The following is a 21,298-nucleotide window of genomic DNA, read 5'->3' on the forward strand; positions in this document are numbered from 1 at the left end:
TGGTTGCTGCCTGACCTGCTGCGCTTTTCCAGCAACACATTTTCAGCTCTGATCTCCAGCATCTGCAGTCCTCACTTTCTCCTAATATTGTGCAAAGAGATTATCTTAATGGTCTCGTGGGAGATGGCGCTAGATGGTAGCAACCTTAATATGACTCAATTTTGCATTCAGTATGAGAGAAAGAAGAATGGGTCTGAGACAATTTTGAAAAAAAAATTAAATAAGGGCAATTATGAAGACATGAAGCACAGTTGGCTAAAATGAACTGGCAAATCAACTCAGAAGAACAGGCCAATGCAGTTGCAGTTATTTTTGTTACCTACTCGTGGATTGTGGGTGTCATTGGCTGGGCCAGCATTTATTGCCCGGGCCAGCATTTATTGCCCGTCTCTGGTTACCCTCAAGAAGGTGGTAGTGAGCTGCTTTCCTGAACCACGACAGTCCATGTGCTGTAGGCAGATTGACAATGCACTTAGGGAGTAAATTCCAGGATTCTGATCCAGTGACAGTGGTAAAGTGTGTCTTATTTCAAAGTCAGGATGATGAGTGGCTTGGAGGGGAACTTGAAAGTGGTTGTGTTCCCATGTATCTGCTGCCCTTGACCTTCTAGTTTGAAGTAGTCATTGGTTTGGAACGTGCTGTCTAAGGATCTCTGGTAAATTTCTGCAGTGCACTCTATAGATAGAAAAAAACTGTTGCCACTAGATGGTAGTGGGGGAAATGAATGCTTATGACTGTGGTGCCATTCAAATGGGGTGCTTTGTCCTGGATGGTGTCAAAGGGGTTTAAGGGGATATTTCAAAACGTAGAATAGATACATTCCAAAAAAAAAGAAAAATTCCAAGGACAGACCCACCATCCTTGGTTAACTAGGATTGTCAACAATGGTATCAAACTAAAAGATGACTGTATAATTGTGCAAAGACGAGGATGGATCAGAAGATCAGACTAAATTTAACAAACAGCAAAGAATGATGAAAAAATCAAGAGGGAGAAAGATTAGAGTAAGAAAGAAAGTCAGAAATATGAAAACATGTAGTAAGAGCTGTAAAAGATTAAAGAAAATAGTTTAAAAAATTAATGAAAAATAAGGAAATGGCAGATGAATGGTACACGTATGTTATATTTGTCTTGTTTATAGAAGATGCATGTAACATCCCAAAAGCAGCAATAGATTAGGAAACAGAAAGAGAGAGGAACTCAAAAAAAAAAAAATCCATCATTATAGAAGTGGTAAATCAAATATGTGGAGCCCAGATTCAGATGAAATTCATCATTGATGGCTAGTGAGGTAGTTGATGAGCTGGCTTTAAATTTTCCACAATTCGTTTGATTTGGAGATGGTCCTGTTATGTTAGAAGCTGGTAAATGTGAATCCTTTATTCAAAGGAGAAGGGAGCCAGAAAGCAAGAAATAACAGGTCAGACACCATCGGAGTAGGCAAATCAAAGTTTCAGGATAAAACCCTTCAGGAGGACTGGTGATGGGGAGGCAGCTCAGAAGTATACAGGAGGGGTGTGGGGCTGCGGCAAGGGTAGGTGGTATGGTGATAGATGGATGCAGTTAGGGGGTTATTGTGATTGGTCGGTGGGAAGGTTGGAGAACATAAGTGAGTAGGAAGATGGATAGGTTAGGTTAGGTCAAGGAGGTGAAGAGGAGGGGTGGGGCTAGACATGGGATAAGACTGGGGGAAAGAGGGATTTTGAAGCTGATGAAGTCGATATTGAGGCCATTGGGCTGTAAAGTTACCCAGGCAAAATATAAAGGAGTTGTTCTTCCAATTTCTGTCTACCCTCAGTCTGACAGTGGAGGCGGCCAAGGATGGACTCCGGGGGAGTGGGATCGTGAATTAAAATGGATGGCAACCAGAAGGTCAGGTTGGTTAATACATGCTCACTGTAGATGCTTCATGAACCGGTCCTCAAGTCTGTGTTTGGTCTCCCTGACATAGAGGACACCACGTCAGAAGAAAGGAATGCAGTAATGAGGTTGGACGATGTGCTCGTGAATGTCTGTCAGACCTGGAAGGATAGTTTAGGGCCTTGGATGGAGGAGAGAGGGGAGATTTGGGGGTAGGTGTTGTACTTCTTGCAGTGCAGAGAACAAGTACCGGGTGTGGTGAAGAAGTTAGTGGGGAGTGTAAAGTTGATGGAGTTGTGGAGTGAACCAAAGGGTTAGTCATGGGCACGGGCCAGAGATATGCCTGCCTCTTCCACAATACGCACCATCCCTCACTTCTTCCCCCACTATATTGATGACTGCATAGGTGCTGCCCCATGCGCCGGCAAGGAGTTGAGCAGTTCATCAACTTCGCCAACACTTTCCACCCCACCCTCAAATTCACCTGGGCCATCCCTCCCCTTCCTGGACCCCTCTGTCTCCATCTCCAGAAAAAGACTCACCACTGATATTAATTTCAAACTCACTAACTCCCCACAACTACACTTCAACTACATGTGCTCTCACCCACCTCTTGCAAAAATGCTATCCCATACTCCCAATTCCTCCATCTCTGCTCCCAGGATAAGGCGTTCCACTCCAAGACATTCCTATTTTAGGGACCATAGTTTCTCCTCAGTAATTAAGGATGCCCTCAACCACATCTCCATCTCTCGCACTTCTGCCCTCAACAATAATAAGGATAGTGTCCCCTTAAGTCCTCACATACTACCCCACCAACCTCCGAATGCAATGCATTATCCTCTGACATTTTCATCACGTACAATCAGACCCTACCACCAACCAGATATTTCCTTCCCCACCTGTCGGCTTTCTGCAGGGACCTTTCACTCCGTGACTCCCTTGTCAACTTTACACTCCCCACCAACTTCTCCACCACATCCGGTAACTTTCCCTGCAACTGCAAGAGGTGCAACACCTGCCCCCACACCTCTCCTCTCACCTCCATCCAAGGCCATAAACAATCCTTTCCAGATCTAAAAATCTCTCCACACCAGGTTATAGTCCAACAGGTTTATTTGGAAGTACTGCCTTTCAGAGCACTGCTTCCAGTTATCTGATGAAGGAGCAGCACTCTAAAGCTAGTACTTCCAAATAAACCTGTTGGACTATAACCTGGTGTTGAGAGTTTTAAACTTTATCCACCCCAGTCCAATACCAGCACCTCCACATCACCAAGGACCCAAGTTAGATTCCACACTGTGTGGAGTTTGCACATTCTCACCATGTCTGCATGGGTCTCCTCTGGGTGCTCTGGCATCCTCCCGCAGTCCAAAGATGTGCAGGTTAAGTGAATAGGTCATGCTAAATTGCCTATAATGTTCAGGATGTGCAGGCTAGGTGGGCTAACCAAGGGAAATACAGGGTGGTGGTGGTGGTGGGGGATTGGTTTTGGGTGGAGCTTCTGTGTGAACTTGATGGGCAGAATGGCCTACTTTCGCACTCTCCTGATTCTATTCTATATGAAAAGGTAGGAAACAAGTTGTCAAAAGAACACATGAATGTTGCAAAAATATCAACAGATTAAGTGAGTGTGAAAAAAATGTGGCAAATGGAATATAATGGGGGAAAATATGAAATTGTCCATTTTGGCAGACAGAAAAGCATATTACCTCAATGTTGAGCAATTGCAGAACTCAGATGCAGAGGAATCTGGGTGCCCTCCGTCACAAACTGCAAAAGGTTAGTATATACGTACAGCAACTATTTAGCAAATGTTACAATTTCTCATGAGACGAATGGAGATTGAGAGTCAGTCAGTCAGTCAGTCAGTCAGTCATGGTGAGACCGCATCTTGTGTACCGTGCACGTTATTGATCACATTATTTAAGACTGACAAATATGTTGGAGGCAGTTCAATGAAGCTTAACTCGACTAGTAACTGAAATATGCAGGTTTCCTATGAGGCAAGGCTAGACATATCTACTGGAGTTTAGAAGAGTAAGGGACACCTTGGTTCAAACATACAAAAGGGTCTCAACAATACATGTGGAAAGAATGTTGCCTCTTATGGGAGAATCTACAACTAGGGAAACTGTTTAAAAAGAAAAAAGGGGGGTGACTCATTTAAAACAGACATTAGAACTTTTTCCACCCAGCCTCTTGAAATTTTCTTTGGAACGCTGTGCCTGAAAAGATGGAGTAAACAGTGTCATTGAATATTTTAAAGGCAGAGGTAGACAAACTCACGTTGAGCAAGGAGTTGAAAGATTACAAAGGGTATGTGGAAATGGGGATTTGAGGTTACAAACAGATCAGCCATAATCTTATTGAATAGCAGAACAGGCTTGAAAGGCAAAGTGGCTTGCTCCTGCTCCTGACTTCTAGGTATATTCCAACAATTCTGACTCTTGGCAAAGCCTGTAACTTCAGGATTTCCACATTAATCTGTCCTGCAATAAATCTTCACATCGCTATTTATTTCAAAGGGGCAATTAAAAGGTGACTGCTAAAACTTCAGTCAAAAAACAAGATCCAAACCATAGCCACTCAATTTGGCACCCTTGCCACAATCAGAAAAGAGAGGTTTTCAACTAATTAGCTTGGACAACAATTATATTCAGTTCCCAACGAAGAGCCAACAGTATCTACTTACCTCAATGCCAAAGAGTGTGTTAAACTCGGGCAATGTTACATGTCTGTCCTCCATCTTTCTGCGTGTGTTACGGATAGCATAACTGGAAACTTTTAAATACTGCTTTGGTAGTTGTAGTAACTGCAGTTCTTTCATCCATTCTGAGCAGACTCCAAGCAATTTATTAAAGAATGATCGAGCCACTGATTCTCCTTCCAGTACTGTGAAAGAGGGAATAATTGCTAAATTAGACAGTTTAACAAGCAAGCTAACTAATTGAAGGGTATAAAAGCAGTGAGGACAACTTAAAGAATGGTATGACTTCCTCTAAGGGATTTATAAGGAGGAAAAAATGCTACAGGCTGAGTTTAATACATTCATCAAGACTGAAATGTAAAATGATATATGATGAAAAGCTTCGAGTCCATGTTTCTTTTTAGCAACATTTAAAAATGTTTAAGTAATCGATTGAAAGCAACTATTTCCTACATATCTTGTTGACCTCACAAAGTTAGTCCGTGATCAAGAGCTGAGCAAAGAAAACATAGGTCAGAAGAATAGTATAAAACTTCAAAACTTCCTAATCATAACTGAAAGAGTCTCAATAAATACTAAAAGTATATGAATGGTCATGTGCTATGACAAACAATAGTTACATATACATAATATACAATACATATGACAAAAGCAGAAGTTGGTCATTCTGCTCTTCAAGCATGCTCCACCATTCAATGCGATCAAGGTTGATCTATTTGTGCACCTAATTCCATACTCCCCTCAACCACAATGATTCCCTTGTCTAACAAAAATCCGCCTTAGTTTTAAAAATATTAAATAACTCTGCCTCAGTCTTCATGTTTTTTGGGATCCTTAAAGGGGGAGGGGGAGGGGGAGCAGCCCCAAGTCATGGTCTACATGGGCACCAATGAAATAAGCAGGAAAAGGGATGGGGATGTAAGGCAGAAATTCAGGGAGTTAGGGTGGAAGCTTAGAGCAAGAATAAGTAATTGTTATCTCTGGTTTGCTACCTGTGCCATGTCCTAGCGAGATAAGGATTAGGGAGAGAGCGCAGTTGAACACGTGGCTACAAGGATGGTGCAGGATGGAAGGATTCAGATACTTGGAAAATTGGGGCTCATTCTGAGGTAGGTGGGATCTCCACAAACAGGATGGTTTACACCTGAACCAGAGGGGTATCAATATCCTGGGGTGGAAATTTGCTAATGCTCTTTGGGAGGGTTTAAACTAATTTAGCAGAGGGATGGGAACCTGAATTGTAGCTCCAGTGTACAGGAGGTCGAGTGTAGTGAGGTCACGAATAGGGTTTCAAAGTCGCAGGAGTGTACCAGCAGGCAGGAAGGTGGCTTGAAGTGTGTCTACATCAATGCCAGGAGCATCCGGAATAAGGTGAGAACTTGCATCATGGTTTGGTACCCGGAACTTCGGATGTTGTGGCCATCTTGGAGACATGGATAGAGCAGGGACAGGAATGGTTGTTGCAGATTCTGGGATTTAGATATTTCGGTAAGATCAGGAAAGGTGGTAAAAAGAGGGGGGGGGGTCAAGGAGTACTATGGTGGCATAAAGGATGTTTGATGAGGACTAGTCTCCTGAGGTAGTATGGGCTGAGGTTAGAAACAGGAAAGGAGAGTTCACCCTGTTGGGAGTTTTCTATAGGCCTCCGAAAAGTTCCAGAGATGTAGAGGAAAGGATTGCAAAGATGATTCAGAGATAGGAGCGAAAGTAACAGTAGTTATTATGGGGTCTTTAACTTTCCAAATATCGACTGGAAGTGCTTATAGTTCAAGTACTTTAGATGGGCCAGTTTTTGTCCAGCATGTGCAGGTATTGGAGAAATTATCCAATTGAACAGAGGCCACACAAGTGCGGATCAGGTGAAATTGACAAACTATTTATTACAAGCTATATCTCTGGAAGAGAAATTGACGAAGGTGACACAGAACTGACAGTTCTCTTACTTGAGCAGTGGGCACCAGCAGTTTTTATAGGGGTACAGTAATGTGGTGTGAATTACAGAACAATCCAGAGTAAAACACAATCAATGGGAGGATGATCAGCTGTCCAGTAGCAGCAATCAGTCAGTGATTGAGTCAGGAGATTCCGATCCTCTGAGAGAGTAGGTGCTAATGTCACTCATCCTGGCATCAATGGGTTTCCATTGTGGTTAGTTTGCAAGCGAGGTACCTTGGTGCCTTTCAGTCTGAGCACGCTTTGTGGAGTTCCAGTATGTGTGAGGAACGAGGCTGCCCTAAAGGCTTCGGGAGTAGTTGTGCTTTTTGAGGTCAAGGAAGTCTATTCCCCAGCCTGGAAGCGGCTGGAGTCATTTCCTGTTTGCTGCCTAGTGTCTTAGTTAGCCTGTTTGGTCAAGACTGAGGCGCTCTGGGTAATTTCTGTTGTGGCTTAGGCAGACATGGTTCCTTATGTTCTTTGTGGCCATGCTAAGAGTGGACAGGGTAGTGGATTTTCTCTCACAGCTGGAGGGTTTCCTGACAGTATGTTGGCCTGTCTACAAGAGGGGAGGCCACAGTGAATTTGGTACTGGTAATGAACCAGACCAAGTGTTAGATTTGGGAGGTAGGTGAGCACTTTGATGATAGTGACCACAATTTGATTAAGTTTACTTTAGCAATGGAAAGGGATAGTCATATACCGCAGGGCAAGAATAATAAGCTGGGAGAAAGGCAATTATGATGCGATTAGGCGAGATTTAGGATGCATAGGATGGGGAAGGAAACTGCAGGGGATGGGCACAACTGAAATGTGGAGCTTGTTCAAGGAACAGCTACTGCGCATCTTGTTAAGTATGTACCTGTCAGGCAGGGAGAAAGTGATTGAGCAAGGGAAACTTGGTTTACTAAAGACGCTGAATCTCTTGTCAAGAGGAAGGAGGAGGCTTATTTAAAGATGAGACATGAAGACTCAGTTAGGGTGCTTGAGAGTTACAAGTTAGCCAGGAAGGACCTAAAGGGAGAGCTAACAAGAGCCAGGAGGGGACATGAGAAGTCTTTGGTAGATAGGATCAAGGAAAACCCTAAAGTTTTCTATAGCTATGTCAGGAATAAAAGAATGATGAGTGTAAGCTTAGAGCCAGTCAAGGACAGCAGTGGGAAGTTGTGCATGGAGTCCAAGGAGATAGGAGAGGTGCTAAATGAATATTTTTCATCAGTATTCACAAAGGAAAAAGATTATGTTGTCAAGGAGAATACTGAGATACAGGTTATTAGACTAGACAGGATTGAGGTGCACAAGGAGGTGGTGTTAGCAAATCTGGAAAGTGTGAACATAGTTAAGACCCCTGGCCAGATGGGATTTATTCTGGGAAGCTAGGGAGGAGATTGCAGAGCCTTTGGCTTTGATTTTTATGTCATCATTATCTACAAGAATTGTGACAGAAGACTGGAGGATAGCAAATGTTGTCCCCTTGTTCAAGAAGGGGAGTAGAGACAACCTTGGTAATTATAGACCAGCAAGCCTTACACCTGCTGTGAGCAAAGTTTTGGAAAGAATAAGAGATAGGATTTCTAATAATCTAGAAAGGAATAATTTGATTAGGGATAGTCAACACAATTTTGTAAAGGGTAGGTCGTGACTCACAATCTTTATTTAGTTCTTTGAGAAGGTGACCAAACAGATGGAGGAGGGTAAAGCAGTTGATGTGGTGTATATGGGATCTCAGTAGAGTGTTTGATAAGGTTCTCCACGGTCGGCTATTGCAGAATACATGGAGGCATGGGATGGAGGGTGATTTAGAGGTTTGGATCAAAAATTAGCTAGAAGACAGAGACTGGTGGTTGATGGGAAATGTTTATCTAGGAGTTCAGTTACTAGTGGTGCACCGCAAGGATCGTTTTTGGGGCCACCACTGTTCATCGCTTTTACAAATGACCTGGATGAGGGAGTACAAGGATAGGTCAGTAAATTTGCAGATGACACTACAGTTGGTGCAGTTGTAAACAGTGCATAAGGATGTTGCAAGTTACAGAGGGACATAGATAAGTTGCGGAGCTGGGCTGAGAGGTGGAAACTGGAGTTTAATGCGGAAAAGTGTGAGGTGATTCATTTTGGAAGGAGTAACAGGAACACAGTACTGGGCTAATGGTAAGATGGTTGGTAGTGTGGATGAGCAGAGATCTCGGTGCCCACATGCATAGATCCCTGAAAGTTGCCACTCAGGTTGATAGGGTTGTTAAGAAGACGTACAAGGTGTTAGCTTTTATTGGTAGAGGGATTGAGTTTCGGAACCATGAGGCCATGCTGCACCTGTACAAAACTTTGGTGCAGCCACACTTGGAGTACTGCATACAGTTCTGGTCGCCGCATTATAGGAAGGATGTGGAAGCATTGGAAAGGGCGTAGAGGAGATTTACCAGGATGTTGCCTGGTATTGAGTGAAGGTCTCATCAGAAAAGGCAGACGGATTTGAGGCTGCTTTTGTGAGAGAGAACGTGGTTAAGAGGTGACTTATTAGAGGCATACAAGATGATCTGAGGATTAGATAGGGTGAACAGTGAGAGCCTTTTTCCTCAGAGGGTGATGACTAGCACGAGGGGACATAGCTTTAAATTGAGGGGTGATAGGTAATAGGACAGATGTCAGAGATAGGTCCTTTACTCAGAGTACTAAGGGTGTGGAATACTCTGCCTGCAATAGTAGTGGACTCGCTAACATTAAGGGCAATAAAATGGTCACTGGATAAACATATAGATGATAAAGGAATAGTGTAGGATAGATCGGCTTTAGATTGTTACATCAACCTGTGAAACCATCAAGGACTGAAGGGCCTGTACTGCACTGTAATGTTCTGTGTTTGATGTCTTTGGAGGAGAGATCCAAAGTCTGAATGTACAAAATTTCTCATCTGTTCTAAAAGGGTGACCCTAATTTTAAAACAGTGCCCTCTTCTTCTGGACTCACCCACAAAAGTAAACATCATTTCAATGCCTACTTATCAAGACCAAAAGCTCAGCCTGTCCAACTTACCCTCATAAGACAACCCGCTCATTCCACATATTGACTGAGCAAATCTGAAGTAGCTTCAAAGCACTGACATTCTTCTTCAAATAAGGAGACCAGAACTGCACTGTATAACTGAAGCAAAACACTTACTTTTATGCTTAATGCCTCTCGTAATAAATAGGATTCTATCCACCTTCTTAATCTCTTGCTACACCTGCATAGTAAGTTCGAGACAAAAAAACCTGCAGATGCTGGAATCCAAGGTAGTTAAGCAGGACACTGGAAGAACACAGCAAGCCAGAGAACATGTGGAGGCAGAGAAGTCAATGTTTCAGGTGTAACCCTTCTTCAGGACTGGGGGTGGGTGTAAGGGGGGGTGCAGATAAGGAGGGGTGGGGAAAAAAATGGTTGGCTGGGGAGAGGGGAGGGATGGAGGAGGAGGTAGGGATAGGTGAACACAGGGAAAAGGTGGGATTTGGTTGGTTGATGGGAGGAATGAATCCAGTTGGTAGCTGGAAAAAAAAAAGGTTGATCAGAGGAATGGAAAGGAGGGGAAGGAGCTGGAAAGAAAGTCAGGGGATGGGAAAGGAGGTTATTTGAAATTGGAAAACTCGGTTGAGTCCTCTGGGTTATAGGCCATCCAGACAGAATATATGAGGTGGTGGTGTTCCTCCAATTTGTGGTCTGATTCACTGTGGCAATGGAGGTAGCCAAGGATGGTCATATCGGAAAGGGAGTGGGAAGGGGAACTAAAATGGGCGGTGACTGGGAGGTCAGGTTGGCCCCGCAGGCCTGGCGGAAATGCTTGGCGAACTGTGCCTTGAGTTTACATTTTGCCTTACTGATGTAGAGAGACTGCAAACTCTAAGGCCAAACAGTCGTCCTCTGTGAAAGGCTCACGTTTGTGCCATCCTGCCCCCACCTCAACAAATTCCATATCCACCAAGATGTGGAGTTCTTCTTCCGCTGCCTCGCATTTTCTTCTTCGACAAAGACTCCCAATCTCCCTTAGAGGACCCCTTTTCCGACCTCCAACCTTCCTCTCCCACTTGGACGCCTCCCAATTGCCTTATACCCACCCTAAACCTCTTCATTGCTGATCGGCTGCCTCAATTTCTCCACCTCCTTCACACACACCCCCTCCGAACGTGCAGCACTCCACGTTTCACCATCAAACCTGCTGACTAAAGGTGGGGCAGCGGTAGTCCGGAGGACAGAACTATGTTGCAGAGACCAAACATCAGCTTTCCGACACCACGTCCTCTCTCCCTTGACCATGGCCCCACTGTGACCCATCAGGCCAAAATCACTCGCACTGTGAGCGCATTGCCTCTGGTGTGATCTACCTTCCACTGTCTCCAACCTTATAGTCCTCCAGCCCTGCACTGCCTGGTTCTACCTGCTCTCCAAGATCCACAAGCCCAACGACCCCGGCTGACCCATTGTATCTGCATGCTTCTGACTCACCAAATGTAGTTCTTCCTATCTCAACTCCATCCTCTCCCCCTTAGTTCAGACACTTCCCACCTATATCCATGACACTAACCACGCCCTTCACCCCTTCAGCAACTTCCAGTTCCCCAGCTGCTTCTTCTCCAACAGACCCATCCAGTCCCCCTTCACAGATAGCTCCTCTGCCTCACCGAACGAGTCCTCACCCTTTAAATTTATCTTTAGCTCTTCCCATTTCCTCCAAATCCATGGGGTGGCCATGGGCACTCAGATGGGCCCTCGATACGCCTTCCTCTTTGTCAGCTACGTCAAACAGTCCCTCTTCAGTCCCTACACAGGCACTGTGCCCCAACTCTTCTGCTATTACATTGATGACTGCATTGATGCAGCATCCTGCACCCAGGCTGAACTGAAGCAGTTCATTGACTTTGCCCACAATTTCCACCATGTGGAATTCACTTGATCTATCTTGGACACCTCCCTCCCCTTTCTTGACCTCTCCATTTCCGTTTCCAGACAGACGTGTACTATAACCCACAGACTCCTGTAACTACCTGGACGACACCTCCACCCACCCAGTATCTGGCAAGAACTCCATCCCATTTTCTCAATTCTTCCACCTCCGCTGCACCTGCTGGGATAAGGAAACATTCCCACTCCCAAGCATCCCAGATATCCACCTATTTTGAACAATGCTCTTTTTCCCATCTGTCATCCAGACACCCCTCCACCACACCACCTCCATTCCCCGCTCCACTACTCTAAACCTCACCTCACTCCAAACTCAATAAAGACAGGGTCCCTCTTAACCTCACCTACCACCCCATCAGTCTCCACATCCAACATATCATCCTCAAACACTTCTGCCAAATCCAATTAGGCCCCACCACCAAGAACATCTTCCCCATCTCATCCCTCTCTGTCTTCAGCAATCCTTGGCTTGTGCCACTCTTCCCACCAACCCCCGCTCCCCACCAAACCCCCAAGGTACCTTCCCCTGCAACCAGAAAAAATGCAAAACGTGCTGACACACCACCTCCATCCAGTCCTTCCAGGTGAGAGAGGGGTTTACCTGCCTCTTCTTCAATCTAGTTTAGTTTATTCAATCCAGTGCTCCCAATGTGGTCTTGCCTACATCAGTGAGACCAATTGTAAACTCAGGGCACGTTTTGCCGAGCAACTCAGTCAGGCCTGTGGGGTCTACCTGACCTCCCAGTCATTGCCCCCTCCCACTCCCTTTCTGACATGACCATCCTTTGCCTCCTCTATTACCACAGCAAATCAGACCACAAATTGAAGGAACCTGTTGGAAGCCAAGATGTATCATCCACTAGGCATCCTGGCTGTAGATCGCTGCAAATGCTTCAGCTCTACCTTTTGTATTGATATATTGGGCTCTTCCAACATGAGGTGGATGAGGATATTTATGGAGCTGTCTCCTCCAATGAGTTGTTTAATTGTCTACCACCATATCATTGTAGGATTGCTTAGCGATGTCTATCACTTACTGCTTATGCTATTTGGTACGGATTATGCTGGAGTACAATTCTGCTGCAGTTGAAGCCCACAGTGCCTCATTGATGCCCAGTCTTGAATTACTAGATCTGTTCTAAGTCTGAACCATTAGCACAGTGATAGGCGGGAGTACATTTCCACAAAGAGTGTGCGCAATGGTCACTCTTTTGGATACTGGTGTGGACAGATGTATCTGCAGCCCGTAGACTGGCAAGGATGAGATCAAGTATATTTATTGACCACTTTTAACCTAGTAGTTCCATTCTCTTTAGCTAGCAAATCTTCTGTCCGTTGAACTTAATTTACAGCACAACAATAACTCAGTAATAAATGGGAGAAAGGAAACTGGATCGGTTTTCTCTTTGGATACATTTGATATGAAAACAATCAGGCAGCTAACATACCTCCTTCAGGTTATGCATTTGTTTGAATAACCCTGTAAGTACATTTAATTGAGATGCAAGAGGATAGATATATTTATTCTGATAATACAGCTGACACCATGTAATTACAACAGTTACAGAATGTATCAATGAGCAGGTACCAATGCAAACCACCAATCATGAATTTCAAAACCTGCCAATCCAAAGTGGGCGATTAAATAACAGTCATGAAAACCAATACAATTATTCTAAACACTTGAAGTCCATTCAGTTGCTATCTTAGACTCTCTGATGCTGATAAAGCAATATGTTGGATTCATATAGATGGTCATACATACCTATTCCATAAGTGGCATATTATTGGCTATCAAACATCCCACACCTCTGATACAGATGTGACTATGAGAAAACTTGAAAATCTTGGTTTATATTTCTTAAATCAATGATATAATGATAACAACCCATTTCATGAGTAGATACTAGATATAGGGATGAACTATATTATGAATCACAAAGGGAAAGCCTTGACCTAGTCCATAGTATTGTGAGACTGTGAACTTAGAAACTCAGCTAATATTCTGGAAACCAGAGTTTGAATCCTGCCATGGCAAGCGACACCATTTGAATTCAATAAAATAATCTGGAATTAAGAATCTACTGATGACCACCAAATCATTATTGACTGTCGGAAAAAAAAAAAATCTGGTTCATTAATGACCTTCAGGGAAGGAAATCTGCATTCCTGACCTGATCTGGTCTGGTCTACATGAGAGTCCAGACCACAGGTAATATGATTAACTCTCAACTACCCTCTGAAATGGCCTAGCATGCCACTCAGTTGTATGTACAGCTATGAAGTCCCAAAGAAATAAACCAGACCGACCAATGAAACAGCAGCAATCTAGCTTCCGTCAATTCACAATTTGTTCCTTTCAATGCATATAAATCCCCATATAATGCTCCCAAATATTGAATCAATATTTGAACTTTGATTTATAGCTGCAAAGTTTGAGATTGGAATTCTAGAGTCTGGAGCCCATTGTGAAATCGTGAATTTTAGGAATATGAAAGGAGACATGCTAAGATCCCTGAGCATTCTAAATCTACTGGAGTTTACAAAACCATGAGGCAAGGTCATGGAGAAATACAAAAACATGAATGAGAATTTTGTAATTGATATGTTGATAGGCTGAATTGATAGTCAGCAAACTAATCTGAAACATAAAAGGATTGGGAACACAGCACTTCAAGTAGCAACTGTGAAGAGAAAAACCTAGAAAATCTGCAGGTTAGGTGAATTGGCCATGCTAAATTGCCCGCAGTGTTAGGTGCAGGGGTAAAACGTAGGGGAATGGGTCTGGGTAGGTGCGCTTCGGCGGGTTGATGTGAACTTGTTGGGCCGAAGGGCCTGTTTCCATACTAAGTAATCTAATCTAATATGTTTTAGTTCAAATATTTTTGCATTACGTTTAATCTGTTTGAGTGTCAGCATTCCAAAGTGTAAACTGCTTCTCTTGTCACAATTTAAAAAAAAAAATCATAAATCATCTCTCTGGATGAGAAAAGTGTAAGATAAAGGCACACACCACACACACACACACACACACGAGATTTTTAGATGAGCTCAAGTTTACTGTGAAAAGTGGAAGATCAGAAATGTATTGGAATAGTCAGTTTTAGAGCACCAAGACAATAAGTATATCAACAGTAGATATAGAAAGGTGGTGAAAGCAAATAAAATGAAACTGACAGGAGGGAAGTGATAGCAAGGGAAAGGATTATGGGGTTAGAAACTCAGTTCAGTGTCAAATAGGATTCTGATTGCAAGGTCTCCATCCACAGAGTACCCCTTACCCAGTTCACATAATGCTAAAGAAATAATGTTAAAATCTGATACTAACAGACAAACTCCTGTACAAGCACCTTGTCAGAATAGAAAATTCCTAGATAATTTCCCTAGGGTCAAATATGGTAATAGTAGACCTCCTGATTATTCACAGTATATTAACCTTCTGTTGAGATCCAATGCCCAAAGCTTGATCCCAAACAACTAGTTCCAAAGTCTTATAACACTTCAAAATTAACATGACTTGGAGATATTGAGGACAGCAGGAACTGGAAAGTTAGAGCTGATAAAAGTGGAGGTGGAAAAAGCACAGCAGGTCAAGCAACAGAGGAGCGGGAGAATTGACATTTTAGGCAGAACCCTTCATCAGTCCCAATGAAGGGTCCAGCCCGAAATGTCTACTCTCCTGCTCCTCTGATGTGCTTTTACCAGCTCCAAAATTAACATGATCCTATGGTATGAAAATGCAGCAATTAAGCATAAAAAAAAGGTTAAGTAGCATTGGGGTAACATGCTGGAAATCAAGTTCCACTCCTGGAGTTGTCACAGAAGTTAAAGATTTTTTTAAAAAGTGTGCAGAATTACGCAATTTGCCTTTCCTTTAAACCCAGGTTGACGAAGTACAAATGAAAGGTTCTGTGATTGACAAGAATGACAATTATTACAAATAAATAGATACCAGCTAAAGATAAACAAACAATTATGAACTACTGACATATAACTTCACTAGTCAAAACTCTAACTGCATTATTAACTCCCCCTACAGACAGAAAAGAAACAGGTATGAAAGGAAAAGCTGGGAAGGCAGTTGCATGATCTCTGCTCACAAGGTTTGCAGAGTGGATTTAGGACAGCTGGATTATCAGGATGTACTACTCCCTGATTCGCCCTCTCCAGATGCTTCTACTTGCTTGCAAAGTTACAGTGTGGTTGGTTGCCACTTAGAAAGCCCCTGACCTATTGGTTAAGAGCCACAGCTTACAGCAACTAATGAGGAAAAGTAAACTGGCTATTTTCAGGCTTCAGGTATTTTTTATTGCAGAGCAAACACTGCTTCTTTCAGAAGTCCAATGGCTTTCAACATTCTTATTAATATCCCTAAGGTCCAGGATTGTTCTGTACATATCTCCAAACTAAATAGTTTCTTCTCCACTAATCACCATTGCTTCCTTAAAGGCGAAAGTGTGTAATGTCTGCGACTCCAATGGAATATATAGAAAAAGCATCACTTTCCTGTAAATCCCCAGGTTCAGTCAATTGGTCAATGGGCTGAGGAGTGATAGATGAAGTAAGTTGGTACTTGAATCCAGACCTTCTGGTTCAGAGGCAAGGATGTTATCATTGCACCAAATATCTTTCATATCCTCATGCCCAATATGATGCTGATACTAAAATGAGTGAATCAATGCTCATGAATAACTTTGAGGCTAGGAATTCTACATCATAACTGCTCAATTGACTCCATCGCAACTGTATCTGTGGTCATAGAATCAGAGTGAGGTGCCCTTCAGTCCACTGTACTTTCAAAAATATACTACCTATACTAGGTTCAATTTTGCACACTAACCTTATAGCCTTGAATGTTATGATATTTCAGGTGCTCATCTAAGTACATTTTAAAAGGCTGAGGTTTTCCACATCAGCTACCTGCATAGATTGGACATCTGGAATGCACTATAATCTCTGGATGAAAAAGCTTTTCCTCAAATCCCTGCTAAACCTCCTTCCTTTTAGTGTAAAATTGTGCCCCCTTATTATTGACCCTATGACTAAGAGGAAGTTGCTTTCTATTCACCATGTTTCTGGATTAGAGTGGTACTGGAAAAGCACAGCAGCTCAGGCAGCATCCGAGCAGGAAAATCAACGTTTCGGGCAAAAGCCCTTCATCAGGAATACAGACAGAGACCTTCAGGCACTCTGCCTATATTCCTGATGAAGGGCTTTTGCCTGAAACGTCGATTTTCCTGCTCCTCAGATGCTGCCTGAACTGCTGTGTTTTTCCAGCACCACTCTAATCCAGAATCTGGTTTCCAGCATCTGCAGTCATTGTTTTTACCTTCTATCACCATGTCCACGTCCTTCAATCTTCAATATCTTTATCAGGTCCCCACCAAAACAAACTCATCCAGTCTCTTTTCATAGCTGAAATTCTCCATCACATCAACATACTGGTGATTCTCTTTTGCATTCCCTCCAATGCAATCACACCACACCTGTAGTGTGGTGACTAGAGTGTTCCAGCTGCATCCTGATCAAAGTTCTGTACAACACCACGTTGACCTCTCTGCTCTTATAATTTATGCCATAACTGATAAGGCACGCAGCACACTTGCCACTATCTACCCTTGTTAACCTAAGCTGCCACCTTCAGGAACTTATGGATAACCAAGATTCCTCTGAACTTCCTTGTGACTTGCCATTTCATTCAAATACTCCCTTGCCTTTTTCTTCTGCCAAAGAGCATCACCTCAAATTCATCATGGTTAAAATTTCCACTGATCCTCCCATCTGACCAACCGGTGTATCCTCCTGTAACCTAGCATCTTCCACCTCATTATCAACCACTCGGCCAATCTGTTTGCCATCTGCAAACTTGTATCTGCCCACATTCTCATCTACATCATTTGTGAATATCATAAACAAAAAGGACTCAGCACCAATCCCTGTTATACAGTGCTACACACCAGACTCCAGTCACACAAACAAACAAGTCATCTACCACCACCCTCTGTTCCGGTTGCTAAGCCAATTTTGGGTCAAACTTGCTAACTTTACCTGGATCCTATAAGTTTTTAATCTTATCAGCTTCCCATGTCAGGTTTTGCAGAAATCCAGTGAAGTACACGAACTGTCCTAACCTCATTTAAACACTTGGTCACCTCCTCAAAAAATTCAATTAGATTTGTTAGGCATGATCTTCCCCTGACAAAACCATGCCAACTATCCCTGATCAAAACTTGACCCTCTAAATGGAGATTTTCTACTTCACTACTTTTTCCAATAGTTTTCCTGCCACAGATATTAGACTCACTGGTCCATATTTCCATGGTCCATCTCCACCACGCTTCTTGCAAAGTGCAATCACGAGTAGTCCTCCAGTCCTCTGGCACCTTCCCTGTGGCCAGAGACTATTTGAAAATTTGGGTCAATGCTCCTGTAATTTCCTCCCTTGCCTGCCACAGCATACTGGAAAAACAATTCCTCTGCAACTGGGAATCTGTTCACTTTTAAATCTGCATAAACCTTCTATCAATTTCTTATAATTAACCTGCTCAAGTACTTCACAGACCATATTTGTACTTGTTAGTTAGTTAAGTTGGTTGGATAACTGGTTCATGATGCAGAGTGATGCCAAGAGCACAGGTTCAATTCATACTGTGGTTACCGTGAAGGTCCCATCTTCAACTTTGCTCCTTGCCAGTGGTGTGGTGAACATCAGATTAAATTCACGACCAACTGTTTCTGTAATGGGTGGGCAGCCTTATAGTATCCTGGAACTATGGCAACTTTACCTTTATGTCAACTGTATTACATCATCGCTCGAATACTCAAGTTGTAGTTTTGGCCAAAAACTGTAGGTGTCACCCTTCAATCGAGGATCTGTGCGCACACAATCTAGGTCAGTCAATTCTTCTACAAACAATGATCACAAAGCTAGTTGGAAGATATGACTATTTTTGACCACTCCTTCAAAAAGATATCAAAAATTGAAGATACTTTATCAGGCTGTCATTGTACACTGTTAACCACTTGAAAGGACTTTAAACCTCAGCATATAATTTGAAAACCAAGGCTATTTCTGTCAGTTTGGTTTGTACATATACATGTTCTGTCATTATTGAAGAAGCAGATGTGTCAAAAAAAGTCATTTTTGACTGTTCAGAATTTGAATTAGGTACAAGATATTCTCACTTGCAGCAGATAACTTTTACACTGCTCCTAACCATGTCAATTTGTTGAGCTGATGGATTACTGTATGAGTGATGGAAGTGGCAATGTTTTCATTATCTTCCACAGCACACTGGACTTGGATCTTGAGGGCTTTAGGATTTTGATCTGCCATACTGGTTAACATTTGATCAGAACCTCATTATCTTGAGGTAGCTTCCTATGCATAGTATTTAACCAGTCAAAATTCTCCTTGCTTTCACACTTATTTCTTTGATGAAGCATTGAAATTTTTCACACCATTGCTGCTGATTTCAGCTTTGAATACAGCACATCTACAGAGGTTTTTGTCAGGCATGGTCATGCAAGTAGTTTCTCTCTTTCATGAGTTTTTTCAGGTAAATTGTCATATCGATCTTCCTCTTTAATTCTCTTCTGCAGCAAGTTCTGTTTGAGATGAATATGACACCATGATGAAGGGTTAAAGCATTCACAGTATGTTTTTTGGCAGATAGATGTATTTGACATTCCCATCATGTTACCAAAGGTGTCTAGAGGTGGATGCACAGAACTACCATCATGCAGCAAGATGGTCAACTTCGGTAGTTTGTTCTATTTGAGACATTTTTGACATTTGATATGAATTTAAAGTAGAACCAGTTTTCTAAAAAAACCTGAAGCTGTCATTCCAGGCTTTGCCAGTACTCTACTACAGGCACAGCAGTGCCATTAGCTTTAGGTGATTGAATTGGCAAATTTTCTGACAATGAGCAGGTAGGCTAGAATTGTTGCAGAAAATAAGTACCATCAGCCTTGCACTTATGTTTTATTCCAGATGTTTGAATGGCTCCTTGTCAAATGAGTCTCTTCTCTGGTACAAAACTTATTATACAGGGCTATCTCAGTTTTAGACTTGTTCTTCAGTGCATCTTCTTTTGTGTAAAATCTAGCTTAACTCAAATTTAGTGGTGCATCTAGAATCATTACTTACTTCTAACTGCAAAATACTCTACCAATTCTTGAATCTTGCTACCCCCTATCTTTGTTGCTTGCAAATTCAACTGGAGCAGGCCATTTCCATTAATCTTAGTGATAAAAATATTTCACCCAAGCTTGAAAAATTGGACCAGATCTGGGTGGGCCTTTGGCCCCTTGCCGGGTGTTCTTGACATTTCAGACTTTTGTTCTTGCTTGGCCACCTTCAGCCATCTCTATCAAGGTTCTTCTCAAATTCTCTTCATTTTTAAGCCACCCACAAAGTATTCATTTGGCGGTCCCCATTCACTTCAGTCCTTGGTCTAACCATCAACACTTGCATTCTATTTCTGTTTCTCACACCTGGTCCTCCATTAAAAATACTAAAAATTCATATCTATTTGTTCAACTATTTACAAATGAACTGAATTGACATAATTCATATTAATTAGCAGGATTGCACTATGAAGGAAGGTTGGATAAACTAGGCCTATATTTTCTAGAGTTTCAAATGAATGAGAGGTGATCTCATTGAAACCTACAAAATATTTAAGGGATAGATAGGCAAGATGCAGACAAGATATTTCCCTGGTTAAAGATCCCAGAACCAGGGGGCAATAGTTAAAAATAAGGGGGAATGCCATGTACAATCAAGGTTAGGAGAATTGGTTTTACTCAGAGGGTGGTGAATCTTTGGAATTCTCTACCCCAGAGGACTGTAGTACCTCAGGTCTTTGAATAAATTTAAAGTAGATATTGATAAATTTAGTTATCAATTGTGTAATTGGTTATTGGGATAGTACTGATAAAAGGCATTGAGGTGTTCCATCAGTCATCACTGCATGAAGAGAGCAGAGCAGGCTCAAAATGCTAAATGGCCTCTTGTGGTGCCAACACGGATTCTTGTGAACCACCACTAGTCAGACTTCCATCCTGAAAAGCACCCTTTTATCCCAGCTATCTGCCTTCTGCCAGACAGCCAATCTTCTATCCATGCTACTACCTTGCCTCTAACACCATGTGCCCTTATCTTACTTAGCAGCCTCCCCATGGGCCCTTATTTTACTCAACAGCCTCCTGCGCAGTACCTTAATCAAAGTCAATCTGCAAGTCCAGATTAATAACATCCATTGGCTTCCTTTGGTCTAACCTACCTGTTACCTCCAAGAATTTTAACAGATTTGTCAGGCATGACCTCCCCTTGATGAAACCATGCTGACTTTGCCCTGTTTTATCATGCACTTCCAAGTATTCAGAAACTTCATCCTGCACAATGGATTCCAAAAGTTTACTAACGACTGAGGTCAGACTAATCGACCTATAACTTGACACCTTTTCCCTTACTTCCTTCTTAAACAGGAGGGTTACATTAGCAATGTTTCAGTTCTCTGGGATCCTCCCCGACTCCAGTGACACCTGAAAGATCATACTAAAGCCTCCACTACCTTTTCAGCTATCTCCTTCAGAAGTCTAGGGTGCAGCCCATCTTGGGTCCAAGTGATTTATCCATTTTTAGATCTTCCAGTTTTTTCTAGCACCTTCTCCTTCTTGTTGGCCACTGTACTTATTGCTGTTCCCCCCCCCCCCCCCCCCACCAACTCTCTCAAATGTTTGGGATACTAGCCCTGTCTTCCACCATGAAGGTTGACACAAAGTACTTATTCTGTTCCCCATTACTACTCCTCCACTATCATTTTCTAGTGGCCCCAATGTCCACTTTTGCCTTAG

The 21,298-nt window shown here is 42.6% G+C and overlaps 1 protein-coding gene across 1 annotated transcript in view; it reads right to left on the reverse strand.

Annotated features, from left to right (window-relative positions):
- ppm1f (protein phosphatase, Mg2+/Mn2+ dependent, 1F) overlaps positions 1 to 21,298 on the reverse strand; it is a 76,068-nt gene that overhangs the window by 16,177 nt on the left and 38,593 nt on the right. The window contains exon 3 of the mRNA XM_043716085.1: positions 4,556 to 4,755. Coding sequence (XP_043572020.1) covers positions 4,556 to 4,755 — 200 coding nt within the window. The remainder of the gene's footprint in view (positions 1 to 4,555; positions 4,756 to 21,298) is intronic.

Source organism: Chiloscyllium plagiosum, chromosome 25 (genome assembly GCF_004010195.1).
Source record: "Chiloscyllium plagiosum isolate BGI_BamShark_2017 chromosome 25, ASM401019v2, whole genome shotgun sequence".
NCBI classification, from domain to species: Eukaryota; Metazoa; Chordata; class Chondrichthyes; order Orectolobiformes; family Hemiscylliidae; genus Chiloscyllium; species Chiloscyllium plagiosum.